The sequence below is a fragment of the Lepisosteus platostomus genome, chromosome 4 (genome assembly GCF_059453375.1).
Source record: "Lepisosteus platostomus isolate fLepPlt1 chromosome 4, fLepPlt1.hap1, whole genome shotgun sequence".
In the NCBI taxonomy this organism is placed as follows: domain Eukaryota; kingdom Metazoa; phylum Chordata; class Actinopteri; order Semionotiformes; family Lepisosteidae; genus Lepisosteus; species Lepisosteus platostomus.
The window spans coordinates 58,298,987-58,323,294 of NC_142614.1; the positions used below are offsets into that span (position 1 = coordinate 58,298,987).

The 24,308-nt window shown below is 36.1% G+C and overlaps 1 protein-coding gene across 1 annotated transcript in view; it reads right to left on the reverse strand.

Moving 5' to 3' along the window:
• Positions 1 to 24,308, reverse strand: part of fbxl17 (F-box and leucine-rich repeat protein 17) — a 315,976-nt gene that overhangs the window by 18,416 nt on the left and 273,252 nt on the right. Inside the window, exon 9 of the mRNA XM_088630004.1 lies at positions 3,738 to 3,880. Coding sequence (XP_088486130.1) covers positions 3,738 to 3,880 — 143 coding nt within the window. The remainder of the gene's footprint in view (positions 1 to 3,737; positions 3,881 to 24,308) is intronic.

Genomic DNA, 24,308 nt, shown 5'->3' on the forward strand with positions numbered 1-24,308 from the left:
GGACAACATGACGACTTACGGTACTTTCTCAAAGTTCACGATTTTGTGCTTAATTCAAAATTTGTTTAATTTTTCTATAACGTCAATGAATTTATTTTGTTACCGGGATTTGAGGTCTGAGAAATTTGGGCTGCAGTTCCCCTTTAAGAAAGGGCTGAGGTTCTAATACTCATAAATAGCCACACTGGGTGTTCATAGGATAATTTGAAGGCTGTTTGGAAGCATTTTCATATCTGTGTAATTAGTCTTTGTGTTTCATATATAAAGGGAGTGCACCCAAGTAATGATTGGGGTTTTTTTAATTAATTGCTGTTGTCTCCTTTGTTATTATCAAAAAAAGGCAAACAACAAAAAATTTTGTGAGTGCAGACTGATGGGATCGTCCAAGTTGAGGGTACAGTCTGGAACAATACTATCATTCACATTTTAAATAGCAAACACATAGGTTTGTTGATTCTGTAGAACTGTTCCTGAGGATAGAAAATAAACAGCAAAATACATGTGATTTCAGAAAAACTGCAGTTCTAGACCCTTGACAGGTCTGACAGAATACTCTGTGTAGAGTGTGTGGAGATTCCATGGTGAGCATTATACTGATAGCTGCAATCTTCAAGCCATTGGTGGGATAGCAGAAATGTGTTGATTAGTGGAGCAATCTCCTTTAACACAATAACACCTTTGTATTGTATGTATTATACTATTATTATTATTGTATCATTCGTTACACTGTGGCTGTGTTGTCTGTGTAAAGCTGCTGTTGCACTGCAATTTCCCTCACGGGATCAATAAAGTATCTATCTATCTTTGGTGCTGACTGAGGACAACATTTCTGCTCAGTGTGTCAGGCTCTTCCTGGAGTTTTTCTCTCCTGCAAGCCAATCAAGATGACATTTTTTAACAAGTTGTTTTTTAACAAAACCACACAGAGCTAATATTATGATAGACAAGACTTCAAGAAAACAATGTGGAGGTCTTGCAGTGGGCATCTTTTTCACCTGAGTCTAACAGCATATACATGGGACCAACTTGCCACAGATGACAATGCCATTAACAGGAGACTGGTCAGTCTTCAACAGTTAGATGCAGCCATACAGCAGGGGTTGCATCAGAACATCCCAAAGCAGTCTATTCAGAGGCTGATCAGGTCTATGCATAAAAGTTGTCAGGATTAAGGTAATGCACAAGGATACCTGGATACATATTCTAACATTTTAATCTGTACACTTTAACACTTTCTCAATAAAAAATGGTGTGGTTTTGATCTGCATTTCTTACTTGACAATTTAGTTCCATCTTTGTTTAAAATATTTGTATAAATATAAAAGGTAAAATTAAATGTTAAGATACACAGTTAAAAGTGTAGAATTTACATCAAGGGATGTCAACGTTGCACCACTAAATATTTACAATTTTGGTCTCCACATTACAGAAAACATATTGCTGCTGTGGAATCAATTTGGGGCTTAAGTGTGTTAATGTCCTATGGTGACGTGCTGAATGAACTGAACCTTTTTAGTCTTACAGAACTCTAAAAGGGGCCTGATACAAAGAATTCAAAAAGGCCCTGACAAAGTCCAACATAGTGGACATCTACAGAATAAACAGTGAAACACTAACCAGAGGACACACTGTATTTGTAAACTATGTGTAAGTGCATTTAAAAGGTACTTCGTCACAAAAGGGTGACAGGTGTATAGAATAAACTAAACAGCCATGCTGTAGAAACAAATATCCTGGCTTACTTCAGGAAATGTTTAAATGAGATCCTCATTAGCTACAAAGTATAAAACAGGCTAGATGGGCTGAATGGACCTCCTCTCTTTTGTAATTGTTCTTAGAACAGAACAGAGCTCTTCTGGAAGAGCACCTGCACTGAGGCCATTCAGCTTCTCCACTCAACACTGTTGAGCATTTATTAATGTATTTTGGGATAAATTTGTGGATTCCATCTGCACTGTAATGTATAATGTATTTTGTATATGATATGTGTTTTTTATAATTCTTCTTTCACTTGTATCTTTTTTTAAATTATTTGCACCTTGTTTCAAGCACACCATAAAAAATCCAAACAACCCAGAGGACTGGTTTGGCAGTAAAGCGGACTTTTTAGACCCAGGTTTTGTTTCATTCGTGCACCAGCATATATACTGTACAACTACTTATTTCATAGCATTGTTGTGTATTGGATTGGGGGTTGGCACTGTTTCAGACAAATGCCCCGCAAAGGGTACATGTGCTGCAGGAGGTACTGTCCTTCAGAATGAGAAGTTAAAGGGATGTCCTAATTAAAATTCCATGATACCGTTCATGTAAAAGTAAAGGTGTTAGCCTTGGTGTTTAAATTCTGCTTTTTGCTTGTTTAACCTAAAGTTCCCCTGCAGTTCATATTTTTGTCCCCTTGACCTTCTCTGGAGTGGGCCTGCAGCCATGGATCTTTTTACACAAGGACATTGGATGTTGGATGACTTTGTTTATGAACTAAATAAAACAAGCACCACAACTTGGTGTTATTTGTACACTTAGGCTCCTTTTATATCTTACTAATATTTTTTTATAAATTAGTAGGACCCACATGATGTTCTGATATGATTCAGTGTTGACAATATGCAAAATATCAGAAAAACTGAAATGAGCACACATACTTTTTCAAAGAAACTTCATTCTTCTTGCCCAGTTTGTGTCTGTCACTTTATTAACTGATTTTACATTATTGCACTTACATGATTATTTCTTGTCCTTATGGACAATATTATATATTGGATAAGGGTATCCGCAAGGCAAATACAAAAAAGACGCTTCACAAACGCAACAAATTATTGTTCCATTTTCTGTATTGACACTAACACTTGAAAAGCTTTATAGAATTAAATCTATTCATGTGCAATAATTCAAATAAAACACAATGATGAGATGCGAAGTATGTTTACCAGAGGTATTCTACAATACATATCTGCTTAGCTTTCAAAACAAACAGTTCTGCGTACTGCAGTATTTTCCAAAATACTGCCTGGGTTTCAAAAGGGCTTTAAAATGTTTACTGAGTTTTTTAGCCATGGCTTAAAAGCCTGTGTCCTTGTTCTTTTTCGAACAAGCATTATGTAGTCATTAAAGCTGAAACAGCAGGTGAGACCTAGTTTTTACATTTCATATGATGGATGTCAGTACTTTGCATACAAGCTGGGTGCTGGAAGCTAAAATATGTCCAGGTTCATATCTGGCAACTTTTGAATTGGTGACCTGGTTGCACTACTGTCTATCTGCTACCAGTAGGGGAGGGCTGAGCTCTGCCTTTTGGTTTGTGTGACTTTGCATTCCTTACAATCTCCTAACTGTAAATGAAAGACTGTAATTAAAAAACAATTCTAAAATGTTAATGAAAAATACAGATGCTGCAAAGCCAATATACCTTTTGTTTACGTTTAGCAATTACTTGCATCCTCAGCAGCAACAGACAACTTATTATTATTATTATTATTATTATTATTATTATTATTATAATTATGCTTTTTTTTATTTGTTCCAAACTGCAACAAAAGAGTCTTTATGTTCCCACAGCCAGAAAACATTAAAAAGGCATGATTCAAAGAAAAGGAACGATTTCATAATGTGTCATATGGAAAGCATTGTCTGTAAACAAGTTGATTAAGCCAAGCTGTGGATTAATCCTTGATCTGCCCTTTCTATTGTTTACAGCAGGCAGTCAATAAGTGCCAGAAGCTTCCAGAGGAACCTCTTACCTTATCACACCGCATCAGTCCCAAATACCTCAGGGATTTGCTTGTTTTAGCAATCTGGGTGGCTCCTTGATCTGTGATTTCTTTACACCATCCTGCATCCACCGTTTCAATGGTGGTGCTGTACTGGCCAATAGCTATCAAAGCTGCAAAGGGAAAAGAAAGTAAAATAAACTTCTGTAACTCTTTCAACAGTGGCAGTTACAGGTATACAGTATGTGCAACAGCTGAATCCACACATTACATTATGCGTCCAGTAAAAATCAATTGATCATTACAACTTCACATAGGCTACACATCAAATAAGGGAGTAAATCACGAAACCAACATGTTGAACAACTTTTTCCATGCAGGTCTTTTGTTTATGATACAATTCAAAGCATCCATTATGAAACTTGCATATGTCAGAGGCATGCCAACACAAAGACATATGAACTCACAGTTACATTAATACTGTGCAATCTTGGCTACTATTGCCTTCCTCACCCTAAGGTACTGTACACAGACTTTACATTCCTCTGGCACAAACCCACACTTGTTCTGGCCAGTTCTTGAGCAATAAGCTCCCACAGACCCCATACTTCTCACGGGCACCTCTTCTTGACACTATGTTAAAGTTGCTGCCAAGCCCGCTCAATAGGGCTTAGATCCAATAGCTAATCCATCACTTACATGAGCATTCTGGGTCACTGTCAATCTGGAGTACCAGTCTTAACCTTCAAACTTCTTTAATGTACTGAAAAACTCCTCTTCTTTTGCTCTGACTGAAGCACTTATTAACCTCAAAGTTGTAACTCTGTACCAGTGTCCTTAACCTATATTCTCAGATTAATTTTAAACTTTATTTATGCATTAACAACAAAATAGTTAATTAATAATACTAGTTCTGCTTCTACCACAGCTGCCAATCTGTCCCTGTGTAATACATAACCAAATGACTAAAAAGGTTTATTCCATGTTGAAAAAAAGAAGAAAGAAAACAACGTTTCGGCCGTGGAGAAGGCTCCACGGCCGAAACGTTGTGTTCTCTTTCTTCTTTTTTTCAGCATGGAATAAACCTATTACTTGTTCCTTTGCAGCCTACGCATGCTGACGCAGCTACCCACCTGAACTACTACCATATGACTAATGTGACCTTAGTCATACAATTCTTCCACTGAAGAGATCATTTTTCTGATCAATACCTTGAACAAATTCATGAATTTGTAACTAAATAAATTCATGACTAAATGATGAGATAGTGCTTTGTAATTAATAGAATAAAATTGCCTTCTTCCTCACAGCAGGAATATCAGATGCTTTATTCCCCCAGCACAACCACTAACAAAGTAAACAAGAAATAATTGTAAAATTGTATCGAGATCCCCATCTACTTAAAGCCTGTAAGATGCTGTATCATGATCTCACTCCCCTTGTGCAGCTTCTGTGCAAGCAAGCTCTTCATTGATGTTTCTAATTTAAACTGCTTTATTTTGTGGGAAACATCTTCAGACTGATAAATTAGCAGACATCTATCCCAAAAGAAAAACTCAAAGTCAGGTTAAGATGGACTTCAGCATATTCGCTGTAAATGGAAATAGTGATCATATTATTATTTTTGTCTGAAATCAGTATTATTTCTCCAATACTTAACAACTTGATACAGTTCCCCATAAAAAACATACATTATGGTATTATCAAACAAACATTACATTAAAATTATTAAAACAATTGTTGATATCAACTTAGTAGAATTTAATAAAACCACTCGCAATGAATTGACATAATTCTGTTTAATGGGATTTCTCAGTCAAACTATAGTCCATAAAAGGATGTAAGAACTAAAAAAAACATCACTCACAACATGATCAAATTAAACACAAAAGCAATCTGCACAAGGTTAACAGGCTATATGCACAGTGCTCAGTGAAACGTGTTTTACAATCTGACCATTATTCTTTTGGGGAAGTGTGAGTTGGGAGGGAGGGGGTTCAATTAAAGATATTTGTGTTCAGAAGACATTATACCAAGTGTCACCGCTTTTTCTATCAACGTGCAAGCTGTACAAAATTACCAGAATATGCCTCAGCCTTTTGGCTGCAAAATACACTTTTCCTGATAATAGAGCAGCCCCTATTGTTTTGAGGGTGATTTTTCTATTTGACTGCAGCATTTGTTTTCTGCTTTAATCTTTTTGGTTCAGAATAGCATTTTCTTCAGCTTCAAACCAGCCTGAACAAATGTTGAAAAGAAACCCAACACTAGACAGAGAATGACCAGGCCATCACATCTGCCACGGGCCTTTTCACATCCAGAATGAAAACATGATGCTAGGTAACAAAACACTTTAGCCAAAACACTGTTTGTTCCTCCAACTGCATTTAGATAATCACTGTGTGCAGTTAGGTTGCATTTTTCTTTGTTTTGGAGGACACAGTGTTTGCATAATAAACATAAGAAGGCTTATGAACAATAGGTGTCCATCTGGCCCATCTATCCTCTTTGGTAGTTAGTACCTAATTCATCCAAGGGTCTCATCCAACCATTTATTGAAAGAAGCCAGGCCATCAGCTTCAACAACATGGCTGGGAGGCTTGTTACTCCCACAACCTAATTTTGTCAAGACTGGTTAGAATAAACCATATAAAATTACTTTTGAAAGACCATTCAAATTTGTTTTTTGGGATTTCTGCATCACCACAATTATGTGTAGTGATTTGTTTATGTTCAGACCAAATACATTTTTTTAAGGTTAAACATATGATTGATATGATGCATATATTACAATGGAAAATCAAAATGCATCAAAACTGCTCTTTGATTCTGTGTTCATAAGGTACTGAGCAAGATACTTGATGATTTTGAGAACACTTTTAAAACAAAGCGCTTTTCTGAAACTGAGATGGACAAAAGTACAAAGAACCATCAAAGACTACAGAAAAACCTCTGCTAGTGCTTTTCTCCTTTAAGCATGCAAGTAGTAGGACCACGTGATAGAATGGGGATTAATTCTAAAGCAGATTGCTCACAGAGTGTACTTTCCTCCCACAGAACTGAGTTGCAATGGATATCATTTTGAAAATCTTTTGCCCTAGGACCAGTGACTACACTTCAAAAAGGAACATGTTATCTTTTGTTTCATTTTTTGCCTGAGATATTGTACTAAACAATGATTATACAGTACATTAACAGCATCACAAATGCAAAATATAATAGAATGGATTTAAAATTACTGGACAATACTTTCAACTTTGGGATTCACTTTATCTTTTGCTTTTTCTTGTTCCCATCACTTTGCGTAAACAAGTGTTCACACCCTGCTTGTCTGTCATATGTGCAGTCATGTATACTGGATTCAATTCAAACAAGCACAACTCACCTGACCCATGGTGACTGTTCACAAATTGAGTTTTTAACTAAATTTGGGAGGGATGACACTGACCAAAGTCTCCTTTACCTCTGCAATTCTTACTTGTAATTATAAATCCCATGTATGAACTACTGTATATATAAAGAACCACAGAAAGCCTCGCTTGCTTGAATGTGTCTTTCTGCATCCCTCCTTCTTCTATGGCCAGGTTGTGTTCCCTCAGACAAAAGGGTTAAGTCAAACTTTATTTTGACAAAATTCTTAATAAACATTTCTAGAAGCATTTTCGTATTGGGTGATGTTATTCCCCCGTGAAATCACATTTATTTGTCTCTATGAAGACATAAGCAAAAGGTATTGCTTAAACTCATGAAACATTTGTCTTGCCAACACTTCTGATGAAATTTTAATAAGGAAAATGTCAAATCAACTTTTCATCAGCTAAGGTGAGATTTTTTTCCAGAGTGAGTCAAATTTACAGGTGCCTGAAAGCATGCAACTTAACAGCATCATCACCTTTAAAGTATAAGAAAGGTTCAGGTAATTTATTATACAGTACCTAGCATTTATACAGTGCTTTTCCTCCCACAAGATCCCAAAGTGCTTTACATATAGGGGTGGACTCATTTCATCCATCACTAGATTAACTTCACAGCCCCACTAAATGGGAAATAAGAAATTTTTTCAGCAGTTGAATTATAGGAGAGATTTAGCAAGGCCAAAATTGTTTATGTGCAGAGTTGAACCTAATCCCTCTAATCTTTCAAAAAGTATCATGGGTCTTTAATTACCAAGTACTCAGGACTTTGGTTTAACATCTTTTCTCTAAGATGGCACCTTCTGCAGCTCAATATCCCTGGTCTCCATACTATGGCAATAAAATAAAAACATCTCAAAACACAAGAAGGATTCATGACTTGTGTGGGTGTGGGTGGGAATCTGTAAGTATAATGTAAATGTTTGGCACTAATGGCAAATTTCATTTAGTCAGTGGCAGAGAAGGGAGCCTACATTTTACTTGCTGAGATATTGCTTCGGAAAATCGTATTGCATTTCTCCTCATTTCAGAAACCCACATCTCAAATTACCAGTTATAACCAGCAGCAGGAAGAGAACTTGTTAAAATGGAGGTCGGGATTTTCTTTAAGACACAAGTCATTATTAAAGGTCTGCTGATCACATGTGCAGGAAATTGTCTTCTGTGATGGATAATGATTTACTGTCTAAAAAGAAATTAAGCAATATGCAAACGCAAGACAGAAAAAGAATCTAATCTTATAAGCAATAATGGTCTTGAAAGTTAAAAAAGACAAAACGTAATACATTCCTCCATTAAAGGAGTCAAACTACACTGCACATAAGCTGTTCAGTTCCTTCTATACATCTTTACAGAAAGTGGAAACCTAAAAGAAGGAGAAATGTTGTGATTATTAAAGAAAATTACTCAGAAAATAACTGCTACAAATAAACTCAAAGGTCTTTGAACAGAAAAAGACCAGAAAAAGAACAGAAATAAAGCCCACCATTGCTAAAGTTTACCAACCAGAAAAAATAATAGTGATGATGATAAAGTATTTTAGAAAAAAGAGTAATGAAATATGCTTTGCAGTACTTTAGTGCTCAAATTGGTTTTGAATCATTTTGTTTTATTAAAAATTAAAAATTGTGCTTTCTGAATGCATTTAAACAACATGACCATCTCTGGTAGTGTTTAACAGTCCTGAAAACAAAAATCAAGAGAAAAGTGCAGAAAAGGTTTCTAATTAGTAAAGCATGTAAAAATACAATATATCACTCAGTATATTTTATATTATACACTATTTTTTTAATTAATAATCAGAATTTCCTGTATTTGATGTTTTTCATCTCCAAAGATACCAAAGGTCTTTGAACAAATAAGCAAGACCAAACCTCATCCACCTGAGCCTACACATGGCAGACATTAATTAATCAAATTAAGGAGGACATTGATGTAGGCAGAGGGAGCAAGTCTTAAGTGGAATTGAGCCAGTGCAATAGGGTTGCTCTTCCAAAACGTGACATGTCTTCTTAATGACCAGGTAGTTAGGACCTTCATGTAATGTCTCCTCCGAAGCATGACACCTCCTACAGCAGAGTGTCCCCTGTCTTCACACTGGTTTGGTTTGGAAAACTGGTTTAGTTTGGAAATTCTGCTCCCGAGTGAAGAGCACCCACTGCTGGCACACCAAGGCCACTGGGAGCAGCCGCCTGGTTTTCCTTAGTGGGTTTACATCCTAGCAGCCCTGCACTGCATAAACCAGGACCAGCCTTGCTTAGCACCTGAGATCTGACAAGATCAGACTACAAGGGGGTAATGATGCACTAGAAAATGTGAAGAACTGATAATATACAATTAGCATAATGTACAATTAAAGGATCACAAAGAAACTACAGTTGTAACTTGGCACTCACAAACACTAAAAAGTTAACTACTCAACAAATACTGTATGTTCATAGATTTTTATATCATAGCCACTGCACAGAATCAGGGCACAGAAAATGAACAACCAAACCACAGCGCACTGAAGTAAAATTTGAGTCTTCACAATATTATAACATGATATAGCATTTTAAGCCCTTTTCTATCTAACAAAACTACTTGGAAAATTTGTCCTGAATTTGATCAATTACATTGCAACAGCTAGATGAACGTGGTTTAGAGAAAAAATTATTACATAAAACATCATTTCCACCAATGGAAATCTAGTTAAATCAGATTTCAGCAGACATGGTTTTGCAGCTACAATGTGCATGGATAGAATTTGCAAGGAACAAATAAATATTAAATTTTTGGACCTATGGGGTGGCTATATGGGAAAATAAAGGAATCCCCAAGCAAAGCTCTCTTAACGAAGATGAATTAACTTAAGGTCAGAAAAGAGCATTTATTATCAAAGATAGCTAAACCCAGATTTAAAATATAGCTTGTTATGCTTATACATAAGAAAAAAAACTTCCAATAGCTTCGCCAGGAAGGGAGTTAGTTTAAAAGTGCTCTTTGAAGCTTTTTATGGTAGTCCAGCTGCAGAAATCAAGTGTATGAATTCTAATGACAAGGTTTCAGCTTGATAACCTTTCAGAGCTCGGCAGGCACACTACAGTGAAAAACGTGATTGATCTCTTGATTGACATGCCTTTGCAGACTACCTGACAGACTTTGCTAAGAAAATTTCATGTGTTTTCATGGCTTCAGTCTAAACTGAAGACTCAGGGTGCTGAGGTTTTAATACCTAGAAGATAACTGTACTAACAACGAGATGGCCTGGGTAAGGAGTAAAAGAATTTACAAGCTTGTTCTTCACAGCTTATCTAGTCTGATTTATCATAAAACAAGCAAATACCATAAAATAAAGATAAGCATCAAAAGAAAAAGGCTCTACCACAAGTAAACAGTATGTAATTTACCTTATTTATCTCAGGTTAAGGAATTGCATGAATTGTAACTATCAGTGCTGGACTCTTTCCCTTATGTGTTTAAGACACACCTTGAATTTCTAATATCCATGCGCATGAGGACACAGGACACAGTAAGATTAATGGTTCACATTTTAATTATTTTAAAATAGTGTACATAACAGAAAGCAGACCCATGAGTGATTGCCACTAACAAAACAGATAATTAAAATTAAAAACATTTTAATTTATTGAATACTTTATTGCACAGTAGTACATGGAATAAAGAGTGGACAGTGAAAATCACAGATTCTTGTTTATTTAAATCTTTTGGTCTGATTAAACTTTAAAAAAATATTTCACATAAATATTACAATTGTTTACTATAATTTCCAAAAGCTAATAACACTACAAATATAGGGATAATGGCAGTTAAATACTTAAAACTGCTCCTTAGGCAACAACTTACATACTGTATGATGTATAATGTAATGTAATTAATTATATAAATCTACTTACTGAACTCAAGTGGGCACGTTAAATTGAACTGGCATGTTATTGTACCTGAATCAGATGTAATCACAAGAATCTCATTCTGTCCTGTCAACCTGATTAGTTTATATTGTTGTATATCTGAGGGATGTAAAAATGAAGAAAATTATACATAAAAATGGCAAAATAAAAGAACATGGGCAGGTAAAGTAAGCTTTGCATCAGTCTTTCTTCATCCAGCATATGGCATTTGCTTGACTTACAACTTGTAACGCTTCATCAACAAACCTTTGTGTAGGTCGTCTTTGAAAACCTGCTATTTTCTATGGATCACAAACCATTCTGAGAAACTATCGCACACACTGGTCCTAATTAAAAACTCTTTGCTCAAACAAGTTCAAACTTTACAGGTATAATGCTAGTATCAAGAGAATAAAATGGTATGAGAAAGAGAATAAAAAAGAGATACCTGTTCATACCAAGATGGCTGAGAGGCCACCATTTTGATTTCGCACCCAGGCTGCCTGTGTCTTGGGCAACTGATTTACCGATTTTAAAAACTTCAGGCTTTACACCTAACATGTTATCGTGATGATTTTTCTTCCTATTACGGGTCATCAACTGCTTGGCCAAATGTGCCCTCATATTCCATCTACTCCTATCCGAGGACTGTTTGGGCAATTAACTCCAAACTTGGTAGGTATCACCTAATGACAGTTAACATAAGATGAAATTGTGTTCCTGCCTGCTGCCTGACCACCACTGCCTTTGAACCACCGCGCCAAATTGCTTGAAACTTCGCAGTTTGTAGTAAACAACAAGAGAAATAAAAACTAAATAAATATAAAACTTTACGATACTTTTCTCTAAACATTCTGTTCTACAAATTTGTTAAACAGAAGATTTTTACTTTATAGCAACATTTATGCTGGCACTTCGATTTGAGGCATCTGCCTTTTGTTAAAAGCTTCCCTGCAGAGAAGAATTCAATTCAGCTTGACAGGGAAAATTCTACAGTAAATGTAAGTAAACTCTGAGAAGCACTCATCAACAGGATAAAGGGATAAAGAAGATCTGAAAGTTTTTAAAATGTTTATTACAGTAAAAAAATTCTCCCGTCTAGTTGAAATTTTCAGCCTACTTCAATGTAAGGTTTATTCTATATGTCATCCAGGAATAACAGAAAAAAATAAATTGTGCTAAAAACAACTCTTTGATATTTTACCAGAATCTACACATGATCTCTCAAGAAAATAATGTTTTTTTTTCAATTAATTAAATAATTAAACATGAATTACTAATCAAAATAATAAAAAATGTAATGAAATATTCAATCGAGCAGCTAAAGACATCCTTTTATTAACTGCACATGAATGAAATGAACTGCAGTTATCACAGTGTACAGTAAATAGATGTGACAACAGGATGGGAAGACTACTCACCAAACAGAATGAGAAAATTTACGTTGCCCTCTATTTTGAGTGCATGTGATTTTGGCTTTCAAATAATTTCTTTTTATTTTTGTCTTGTTTGATATTGTTATACATCATATATAATCCTTACCCTGAATTAAAACTTAACGGTCATAAATGCCTTTACTCCTTACTCCTTACTCAACAAACCAAGTTGAACCCCGGGGATCACATTCAAAGGCAAGTAGCAGCCCAGATAGACTGCGGATATGCCCAATTCCATACTACGGTTGTGGAAATGTTACAAAAAGAGGGAGACTGTACATATACCATTTCACAGTTTGTAAAGCCATAGCTGGTAAGGGGCCTGGAGGAGCTTTAGGCATTGTCCATTTAACGACTGCATTGTTTGTGATGGATACCACAAGGAAGTACATTGAAGAGCTCTTATAACCCTTTGGGAAATTAACTGCATTTGCAAGGGGTCTTCTTTAAACACGAGATTGACAGCTCTGTAATCTCATTCACCCATTCAAAACAATGGTGAGCTGTCCAAGAACACCTCCTGTAAAGGATGGGGGAGGTATTTTGAACAAGGCAACCCATAGTCCTGAAAAAAACAAGATGTCTTTTTTCTACTGCTTTTTATCAGCTGAACTGGATGGCCAATATGAAGTATGTCTTCAGATATTCTATGTACCCTATGTTTGTACTGCATGAGATCTCTGGCGAATTAATCTTGATTTCTGTCCAGCCTCATACTGATGACTGAGAAACATTCTTGCCACAGTATTTTTTACTGAGGAACTTAAGCTTTTAAAAGCTTAATAGTATGTCGAGCTGGTTGAAGCTGACCCAGACTGGAAACACCTCAGCCAGACTTGCTAGCTCAGCAATGCCCAAAAAAGGTAGGAAATTTGGCAATTAGGTAAGCTTACAAGCTGAACTGACTTATCGTACTGGAAAATCTTAAATTTGCCTGACATGAGAATCAAGAGATTGTAGGACCTGCAGAGCCAATTTGTCTACTACAAGAAGGGAAAATAAACAGGTATTATGTTTTGGCTTCGAAGGGAAATTGTTGAAGCATTCCTAATATCCCTGGGCAGGGAATTCCACAGTCACAGGAATAATGTGCCTCCCTGCTCGAGCCTGAAAGCCTGTGTCTCGAGACCTCAGCTGATGCTTCAGTTTGGAAGGAGCCAAGAGTTCAGAGGGAGACTGGTGTCAGGTTTAAGGTCTCAGGACCTTATATGTAAACAAGTGGCCCTTAACACTTACATGAATGGTGTGTGCACATTAGTGCAAATGTCTCTTACTGAGCAAAAGCAGAAAAGAAAAGAGAACACAATTTTAGAAAATGGCGCCCGCAGCAAACTACACGAGTTTATTTTTTAATATTGTATGAGGTTGTAAATATTTGTTGGGTATTTTCATGTCTCCAGGGCACAAACAACACAGAACATAAGGGAAGTCCTTGATGAATTATCAAGTCTAATTTTAATGCAGTGTTGTTTAAAAATAAAATAAAAACAAAAGGGATGCTTTTGAATTTTTAATATTTATTTCACGATGCCTAAATTGCTGTTTCAGCTTGGTAAAACACAGCTATACATCATATTTTGAATATACTGTGGAACACCTGTCGTTGTAACTTGCCATATATATTTTTTTATTTATGCGTGTATTTGTATTTAACATATACAGCTACTATTCAGGTTGTGCCATTTTTCGTATTTTCTTGTACTGATTTTTAATGTTGCAAAGAAATATTTTATTTAATACATTTTCAAGCAACCAATCAAATGTTTAAAACGCTTATTCTCCCAAACATATATATAAACTAAAATTTTATGCAAGTTCTTTCAAAGCTGTTCAGCGCTTTCCCCAGAGTAAGAATGTCCCGTTGCCTATGGCCAGGATTAAATCAAAACTTCGACCCAACCATCACTTGCAAATTCCAAATATGTCACTTCGTAGCAGCTTTCTGAATTGCCAGAGGCTTTTTGAGTCTAACGAACAGGAGGCCACCATCAAGTGCTGGTTTGCGCATGGATGACTGGCGGGTGGGTCAAAGTTTCAATTTAATCCAGGCCTATTTCTCACACAAATGAGTGATGAATGTCCACTGACCTCACTGTGTAATCACATTCTCTTTTCCTCCCATGAGCCTAATCAACGCATACAGTTTAACGTGTGCACTCGTGTGTGCGCATTGGGGGGGGGGGGGTGGGGGTGGTGGAGGAAAGTCAGCCCAATGTTTTGCTTATCAGGCCTGAGGGCTGTCTTTTTTGAGTGGGTCAGTGTGTCAAATCAGTATTAGGCAATGTTTTCTCCATATCTTAAATTGGTACTTCCTGTGTCTTAACACAAGACCTCTCCCAAAATTCAAATAAGCAGTCTTGTCAGTCTCATTTCACACATTTGGTGTTTGCTTAGTAACATCGTTTCTCCCACATCCCATAACTCTGATACTGAACAACAATATCTTGTTAATTCATGTAAACTCAGGGAGGATGTCTGGAAATAAAAAAGACTGTCATAAATGTCAGGTTATGTAAATTGGAACAATACTCACATAGTGTATCCATTTTTTTTAAAGGCCTATAAATAAGTTATTATAGTAAACAAAGAAGTACTTAAGTATTGTGTGTATTACTTAAACTGCATTTATAATAGTACAAACTCATTTTAAACTTCTGAAAAGTTATTAAATAACTACATTCTCTGATAGGAATTTGATAAAAAAACGGATCAAATTTACCTTAAAACATTATTTACAGGCTCCTCCTGTGTGAATGATTTTCTCTGCTTTCTGACAAAAGTTCGTTAAAATCCTTAGTTTTTCTAAAATGTTATCTGAAACTGGAGGAAATAAAACTCATTTCAAGAAACTTAACAAGGGTAAGGTGACCCAAGGTTGAGAACCTAGGAGCTATGCAGTGAGCTAACAAAAAGGTAACTGGTTTAAGAGGGTTTATCAGGAAGGAAAATCAAATTCTATTAAGTGAAAAAAGTAAAAAGTTAAAATAAAAAATTTAATTGGAAACCTTAAAAAATCAATACAAAAATTAATAACAGCAATCCAATAACAGAACATAAGTGGATTCTGCTCAAAATACCAAGTAAAAGTACTGTAATCTCATTTTACAAACTAAAAGGGACAAAAAGACTCACAATAACACTTTCCAAAAAATCTAAATTAAAGGATTCATAAATAAATGAGTCACTCATATTTCTTAAATTATCAGAATTGTCATATTTCCTAAAAAGCACACATCACATTTTTTAAATGAATAATTCACTTGCATTCTTTTCTTTGCCCAAATGTTAGCAAAGATTCAAGTAGAACACAAACATTTATTGCTGAGGTGGTTAATGTTCCAATTTCTAAAAAAATAATATAAATGCTAAACACTGTAAAACAAAGGCATACAAAGCTACTGTAAAATTAAATCACAGTTTTCCCAACAAACATTGTTCAATGTCCTTATTTTTGGATAAAACATTTCACCCTGGTCTGAAAATTTACTCTTGTATTAAGTTACCATTGTATTCATTCTACCATTTTTTCATTCTAAGAACAAAGACATGTTCCATAGGAAAATACAGAATAATGTGCAACTAATACTAACCTACATTCGAAATGAATTCTTGCTCATACAAGATGCACTTTAGTGACTTTTTTGCATTGTGTTTCTTTTCAAAAGAGAAAACAGCTGGGGGAAAAGGATCAGGAAAAAGATTAAATAGGACCACAATTAAAACTTAGCTTCTACTGCGGCCTTACTTTTCTGAGAACAAGAACATAAAGTAAGAGAGAAATCACAAACCAGTTATCTAAAATGCAAAACAAATCCCAAAAGCACAATTTATACACAAGCTTCAAGTTCAGCTCAAACACCAGTTAAAAAAAAAAGTATATTTAATCTACTATAATGACCCTAGACCCTGCCCCAAGCTTGCTTACAGCCACAGCATATCAATGTTTTAATCTTGAGCAAGTCAGATGCAAATATCGGTAAGATGCTGTGAAGGCAAATACTTATAGTTAAGAATGGTATCCCCCTTTCTTCACACCCACCAAAAAAAGGTTTTGAATAAGGCCTGGAGTGAGATTCAACACTGCCTTCATCTCCAGCATGAGTTAGCTCTGGGATTCAAGCTGCTGACCTTATGATTCAGGTCACTGACTGTCGCCACATCGTCCTTTATATGAAAGCTAAATATGCAACGCCATGGTCTAATACACTTAAAATAATAGAAATAAAGCATTTTATTCTCATTTGCAATGCATAACGCATTTTGTTAGGTCTGTAAAGATCAGACAGTTTTTGGATCAGGGTATGTGGTCTCAAACCATTTCCTCTTTTAACAAGAAAACAAAACTTTCCTGCCGATTCCAGCCTCCTGTAAAAGTCAGACCTGTGTGTATGAGGACAGCTGGAAAAACTACCAGCACTTCAATTCACTAGTGTAAACTGCAGCAGATCAGATAAGATCAGCACGTCAGTGGTCTGGTGCTAAGTTTACTTCATACTAAAATAGAAACGAGCAGACTTTTCGACTAAACAATGCTCAAGAGCTGTAATCATGCTACATTACTAAGATTTTAAAAATGAACTGCATCTAAAGCTTACAAGACCACTTAGCACATATAATAGGTTAAGGAACTACACGTGGACTAAGTGTTTCGTTAAGACTGATATTGACTAAACATTGAGAAACAGCCAAAGCAAGACAGTTGGAGGAGGAGTAGGTAGCGACACAGCAGACTGAAACTACTGCGCCTGTGTCTGAAACTGTGTCTGCATCCACAGGACATCTATGGGAAAACAAATCTAATAAATGGAGTGGATAAAGATGCAGGTACCACTCAGCAGTTCATCTACAGACAGTGAAAGGAAGTGCCGTCGTACATGACTGCATCGGACACTGAAGCGCAGCATTCTGCTTTTATTAAAGCCCATTTCACTGACCCCAGGTGGCCAGCGGAGATTTGTCTGTGGAGAGGCCCATGAAAACTAGTGCCAGAGCTGGGAAAATAATAAAAACGAGATTCCCTATAAAGCATATTTATACATAACAATAGGCCGAGGGAATAATGCAAGCAAAGCAGCAAGAGTTTCTCTTTGACCAGTGAAGTAGGAGATTTCGAAGAGAGAAAAGACCCAGGTAATGCAGATATAGCACCGCACCAAATATAAAAGGAAAACCAGGACACCTTCAGTTCCCATTCCTGTAATGTTAATGGGCTTCCGACAAAGCTTACAACAGCATAGAAAACGGCATCCTTTGACTGCCCTTGCAGGAAAAAAAGAATAAGAACATAGACGGATTAGAGGAAGATGAATTCTATTATATTGTACTCAGCATTGTCATATATTAAACAACCTGTCACTCAATCATTTTAGTAATAGATTAACTGATCTAAGTAAACCTGCATGTAGCAACGTGAAACTGACTACATCACTTCAGCCCATTGCCCTATCATCCCCAAGTGATTACCGAAGAAAGTGTCCAGATTGTTCCCTGCTTACCATGAGCTGTTGTAAAATCTATACTCACTCAAAATAAATGCATTGTAATTACTCCCAGTGCCCAGAGAAGTCTAAATGAAGTAAGGATGTATTTTTTTTTTGCCTGACTTAGCTGTACTGTTGGATGACAGCGGCATTGTAGCTGAGGCCAAAAAGCTTCAAATTTACATAAGTCTATTCAGTTTTTTAAATTTTAAATTATTTATTCATCTTATGTCATGCAGGTAGTTTGCAGCTAAAGCCATTTCCAGCATTCAAACAATGCATATTCTGCTGCAGGAGAAAAATCAGATATTTGTGTTTTATTGTTAAAAGCTATATAATAATTGTATAAATCCACATTTAAAAAAATACTTTCTGCATACCTAGTTATACTAATTAACACTTAAGTTGGAATAATCGTTACTACATTGATTAAAATGTACTTTGATTTAAAGAAAATATGTGGACATCAAGAACTAAAAAATAAATTTAGATAATCTAATATAATATCTAAATCGACATTAGATAGTGTTTTCACCACTTCTTTCCAACTTTAAAAGCATAAACTCAAGCTTTTTCAATATAAGATTTACAAGAATGCACTATTTTTTTTGAGACTCTGCAGGATCATGCCAATCTGCATGAAATACACAGTGTCTCGTCAAGATTTGTATTTATTATTGGAGCTTTCCCAAGCCCAAAGGTTAATGACTAAGTGAAATATAACACACGGGATGACCAGCATGTTACTGACATATTGAGGTTGAACACAGACCAGAACGACCTTACTTTAGGTCATTTTCCGCTCACAATTACTACAAGAATATTACATGAAATAATTTTAGCTTGCTCTTTTATTGATATCTGTGCAAGAATATTACATTTCATACACTTGCTTGTTTTAGGACTGGGGGGCATTAAAGAGATATTTCTAAAAAAGATAAATATGCAAATGTTCACATCTGAACTCTGCGCTTTTCTTCACTGCGGTGATAAATGAATGCAACCCTTGCCAATCCTGGCACCAGAACAAGCTCCTGAAGTCTTTTAGTAAAAGTAAAATATGCAGACAAATAAAATTCTACTGTTGGGCCTGAAACTGGCTACACTAAATAGATCAAACAAGGGGTGGAGGCAACTGATTATACAAAATCCCAGCGTCTGTGAATCCTCAGTCTTGTTCCCCAATGACTGAAATCCAGAAGGGTTTCTACATACTTCCATTTAAGACCTGTGGAGAAGGGTTAAAGCTCTTATTAAAGCTACAGTTAACTGCGGTAATTTAACCCTTTTAACGAGGGCATTTCCAGAGCAGTCATGCAGATAAGGAAAATCTTCAGCTGCATGAGATGTTCCATATTCCCTGAGATCATTGTACAGACCAAATTACGACTGTTGTATATTCCTAAAAAGAAAAAAATATCTTAAATGTTTCCAAACATATTAAGCATAATAATAGGATGTTTGTTGTATTAAAGATTTACAAATTAATCATGTATGACTTTCTACAACAGCTAACAGACGCCTGCAGTACTAAAAGCCTAGAAGAAAGCAGCAGTGATTTATGTTAACTGTACTAAAGAACTTCAGGTTAATACCCTATGATACAATGCTGCGGTCACTCTTCCATAAATTTAAAACTCATTACATTAATGGAGTCCATCTTTGTGACCAGCAAATAGGAATTAAGACTGCACTGCCACGGTTCCTCATTCGCTTCAAGACAGCCAAGCACTACCTTTGTCACAGCTATAGTATTGATAAATGACTTTGAAAATTCAATACTGGACTTCACTGTGAGTGGACAAAAGGTAGATTGAAGCCTTTTCAATCCCATGTAAAGTAGGATTTCTAAACAAAGAAAAGTCATAGATGAGCCTTTTGAAAATAAAATCAAATCTCAGCTTTTAGAGACTCAAAAAGCTGCCAGGTCCTAGGTTTATACAGACTACAAGTCAGATTTACTTTTCACATTTCAACTTCCCCAAAAAAGCTAGTTTTTGATACATCTAGAGCACTATACTGCATACCTATCTCTTCTTGAAACTTTCAAAACAACAGAAAGGGGAGTTGTTACACTCATTGAAGGCTGTTGGTCTTTAACAGCTCACTGAATGCTATTTCTGCTTCCAGCATCTCACTCACAAAAATAATTTTGTGATATATAGAATCAAATTAGTTCAACTTTATACACAAATCTGTAGAATGCTACCACTCCTGTTCTTTTGAAGGTACAGTGAAATCTCAACAGGAAGTTGTAACGAGACAGCTGTTAACATTCCATAAGCTTCAAATTCTCAGTTCAATGTGATTCTGTGTGGTCTGTTGAAGAGCATGTTTGCTCTTTTCCATGTGCTGACTATATCTGTACCACTGCATTCAATGGTGGCAGTCAATACTCTACAGTACTAAGAAAACATTTAATTATCTCTGCTGACCACCACATGTGTGAAGATAACTCTTCCAAGTACAGTGTGTGTCACTGCATATCAGTTTACTAAACTATACTGTATAGAGTGCCACTCTCATCACACACACTATAAAGATTTCTTTTAGCTCACAGTGAACTATGGCCCTGCACAAATACTTTGTTTCTGACTTTTCCTCTTAAATCTTTATATCACTGATCATTTGTTTAAGAATTAAGTAGAGATACTGTATATAATACATCTGAAAATGTCTGGGAGCTTTGCACCAATCTAAATATTAATCCATATAATTTAAAATATTTACTGCACAGCAACTATACTGAAAGGAATTAAAAATGCAAACAAATGAGTAACTAAGAGCATTTATTGAGTTTCTAATGTTGCTCACTGTAAAGTATTTGGGCTACTCTGGAAATTTAATAGCGCAAGTAAATAATTTCAATAAACATTTAAAATATTTCTAATTTTATTTTGGTCTATTTAAATGACCAATGTCAATCGAAATATTTCAAACACATTACCTAGTGTATTATGCTTACAATATCATTTCTATGTTTATCTTACCATATTAAAATGTTTGTGTTTCATTCACACTCCAAACTTCCATTCATTCACCATTTTTACAAGTGTATTTTGTTTAATCATTGTTTATTGATAATATCTTTTATATTAAATTTGATATCAGTACTGTTATTGGTAACACTTCTATAATAATTTAACATGATAATAACAGCAAGTCAAATTAAAACTATGCACAAAAATGACACCATCCTTTTTCAGTAAAACACTTAACCTGACAAGAGCCTATCCTGGACCTAGCAACCAAGGTGGGATTTAGTTTATGACTGTGATAACAAGTATTAAAATTAAAAAAAATATTTTAAGGAGGTAGTATTACACAAGCGGTTTTAATAATTTAGTGTCAAGATGAGATTACTGTCTTTGGAGCAATTTATATAATCTGCATTTCCTGGTTACTTTAGTTCAATAATTCTGTGTTGTGTGAGTTCATTATGATGGTCAGCACTTATGGCTCCCAAGACTGGTGCAGTACAATGATGAATGGAAAAAACTCCAGCCATGTCCTAATGCTTTTAGAAATATACTTTTCTCTGGCCACAACAATGTTTATAGTGAGATATTTTAAATACACCATATAAGAAATAGTAGCAGTTATGATGAAAGTCAAGTTCATATTAAATAATGGTGTAAGAGTGCATTTTCCTTTCAAGCCTATTCATTGACATTGTCACATTATCAAACAGTCATTACTCAGGTATGAGAGAAATGGTAGACTTCACATTTTATGCTGTAAAAGAGTTCAGTAGTCTATTTGAAAAACTGACAGAATATTCAGGGCATTCTCAAAACACTTACAAAATGAAACACTCGTTTAACAAGAGTGCTACAGTGAAACCCAGCCCTCAAAAAATAGTTCTTTTTCATTGCAATTATAGGAAACATGGCTAGAGTGCAGCTCTGCCCTCTTGTGGCACATGAGATACCACTCAAGACTTGTGGACTGGAGAGCTGGCACTTCGCCTTTTGGGATACACCAGCTCATGCAAAACTGCCTGCATACCAGAGAGCCCAGCTGTGGCACTGTCACACAACAAGCCGAAAGGAAAAAAATTACACAGAGAGCAGTGTTGTCCTCGATAATAACTGGAATAGCTGACCTTTTCAGATGGTATTTTCATTAATCTAATCAATGACAAATCACCTTAAGGTTTCAAATGAACTGTTTCGTATTTTTACCGTATACCATTTCCCATGCCCTGTGATTCACAATGAGGGATCGAAAAGGACTGAATATATTGTTCATTCAATCTTTTTTATTTCTTTTTTAGGCTAAAGCAACCCTTTTAAACTCCAGTAGTTTCTATAGAGAAGATATTATTCTAAACATTAATCTATGTTTTTAGTAAAATGTGTATACAGGGTTGAGATAGTGATTAAATATTGTGACATCATCTTGATTAGGTGATCATTACTGACTGGACCACGATATGCTTAAGGGAATGACTGATACTCAAGCACTTTACCGACTTGTTAGGGAATTGTTTGGGTACTGGGGACAAAGTGATTTAACATGTTGAATATTAAGCTTAGTTAAAATCAAGAAAAGAACAACAGAGACAGGAACCAATAAGCTCCTCTCACAAAGAGTGCAACATCTTCATGCCAGGGGTATGCTGGAGTCTAGATGAAGTGTATTGTTGCCTGCTGTCAGGAGCGTTCACAACCAAGAATTTCTAATCTGACAAATATACAGTAGTCCAGCAATGACTGGCTGCTGTCTGGGAGAGTATGTGTCATGACACCTCATGATCCAGGCGTGGTCTGCTCAGGAGTATGCAGTCCCTGCAGAGCTCCAGTGGCTACATGGCGCTACACTACTCAAGTCCTCAAGACCTTACATACTGCCTTGCTGACCTTCCTGCATGGTCATCCTGATGTGACAACATTCCATGCCTGTCATTCAGACGTGACATCTCTTGTGAGATGTGAATGTTATGTCATGGATGCCTCGCTCATAATACTTGAGCCTTGAACATCTGTGGCATGAGCCACAATGCCATGTGTTATCTAGGACAGAGAGAACAAAGAACAGGAACAAGCTGGTCCATGTTTACAAGAAGAATGGCACAGAACAAAGTTAGAATCTGCTACTGTAAATGGTACAAAGCATGCATCATAGATGTACAGCTTGCTATTCTTATTTTTATTGCTTCCTGCTTCCTGGTGGTAGCCTGACATTTTCATAGTAGACTCTGCTGACGGCAAGTGTTAATCAGCATATTTAACTTACCTATGTTCTGTTCAATAAAATGCCATTTTATTGCGATTGCTATTTTTGTAATAACTTTGAAAATTTGTCGCAGGGGTAAAAGAAATACAGTATAGATGTTGTTTTATTTATTTTTTATAAAGGTTGTTTAGCAGCAGGTACACAAATACAGGTATGATGTGGTAGCAACACATTAACATACTATAACTATATGCTTCGCAGAACATTAGGAATACTATACTGTACACTACGGTATATTGCCCTTTAATACTCTCCCTAGAGGACATAAATTTAAGTATGGAAACTTAAGCTTCACAATAAAAGATGACATGTTCGGTCAAGGCTGATCACCAGATAATGTTCAATGATTTGGGATGTTCTGCCACTCTTCCTGTACTGCTGCAGGCTGCTGGCGAGTCTAGGCCAGTCCCAATTGTCTCGTGTTGCTGAGATTCGAGAGTTGGCCCAATTACTAAGGGGGAAAAACTGGCCATGGCACGACCTTGAACCTGTGCCAAATGTTATCTTTGTTCTGTGTAGTCTTGCATTCTTCTTCTTGAAAATGCTACTTCTAGATTGTAGAAGGAGGTAGCTGTGTCAGCGTGCGTAGACTGCAAAGGAACAAGTAAAGGTTTATTCCATGCTGAAAAGAGAAGAATAGAAACAAAGCTGAAATGTTGTATCTCTTTTCAGCATGGAATAAACCTTCACTTGTTCCTTTACTTCCAGATTGGTTTGCCATGGATAAACTGTTGACTCAAGGACTTTTTCAATGCATAACTCAGCAGTAACGTTGCCATCAGTTTATACAATGTTGTGTGAAAGGAGATTCCTTTCCGCATCATCAAACATACACCACCTGACTGGACGGCTTGAACAACAATCCAAATAATGCTCATCACAATGTCTCCACACACATTGCTTTCTGTCACGTCCGTATAGGGAAAAATGTCATTCTTTGTGTCTTTTTGTCTCTCTGCCATTCTTTCGTTTACCACATCTTCTGCTCTCCTGAACGCAGACAATGTTAGTTTCATTGCCCCACTGCTATCATTAGACTTCCAAACAGTCTTTAAGTACACACATCATCTTCCTGCAGAGAGCAAGCTAAAGTCATTCCTGAGACTTCTTGTGCTGTAGCCATCTGAAAATGATTATGCAGATT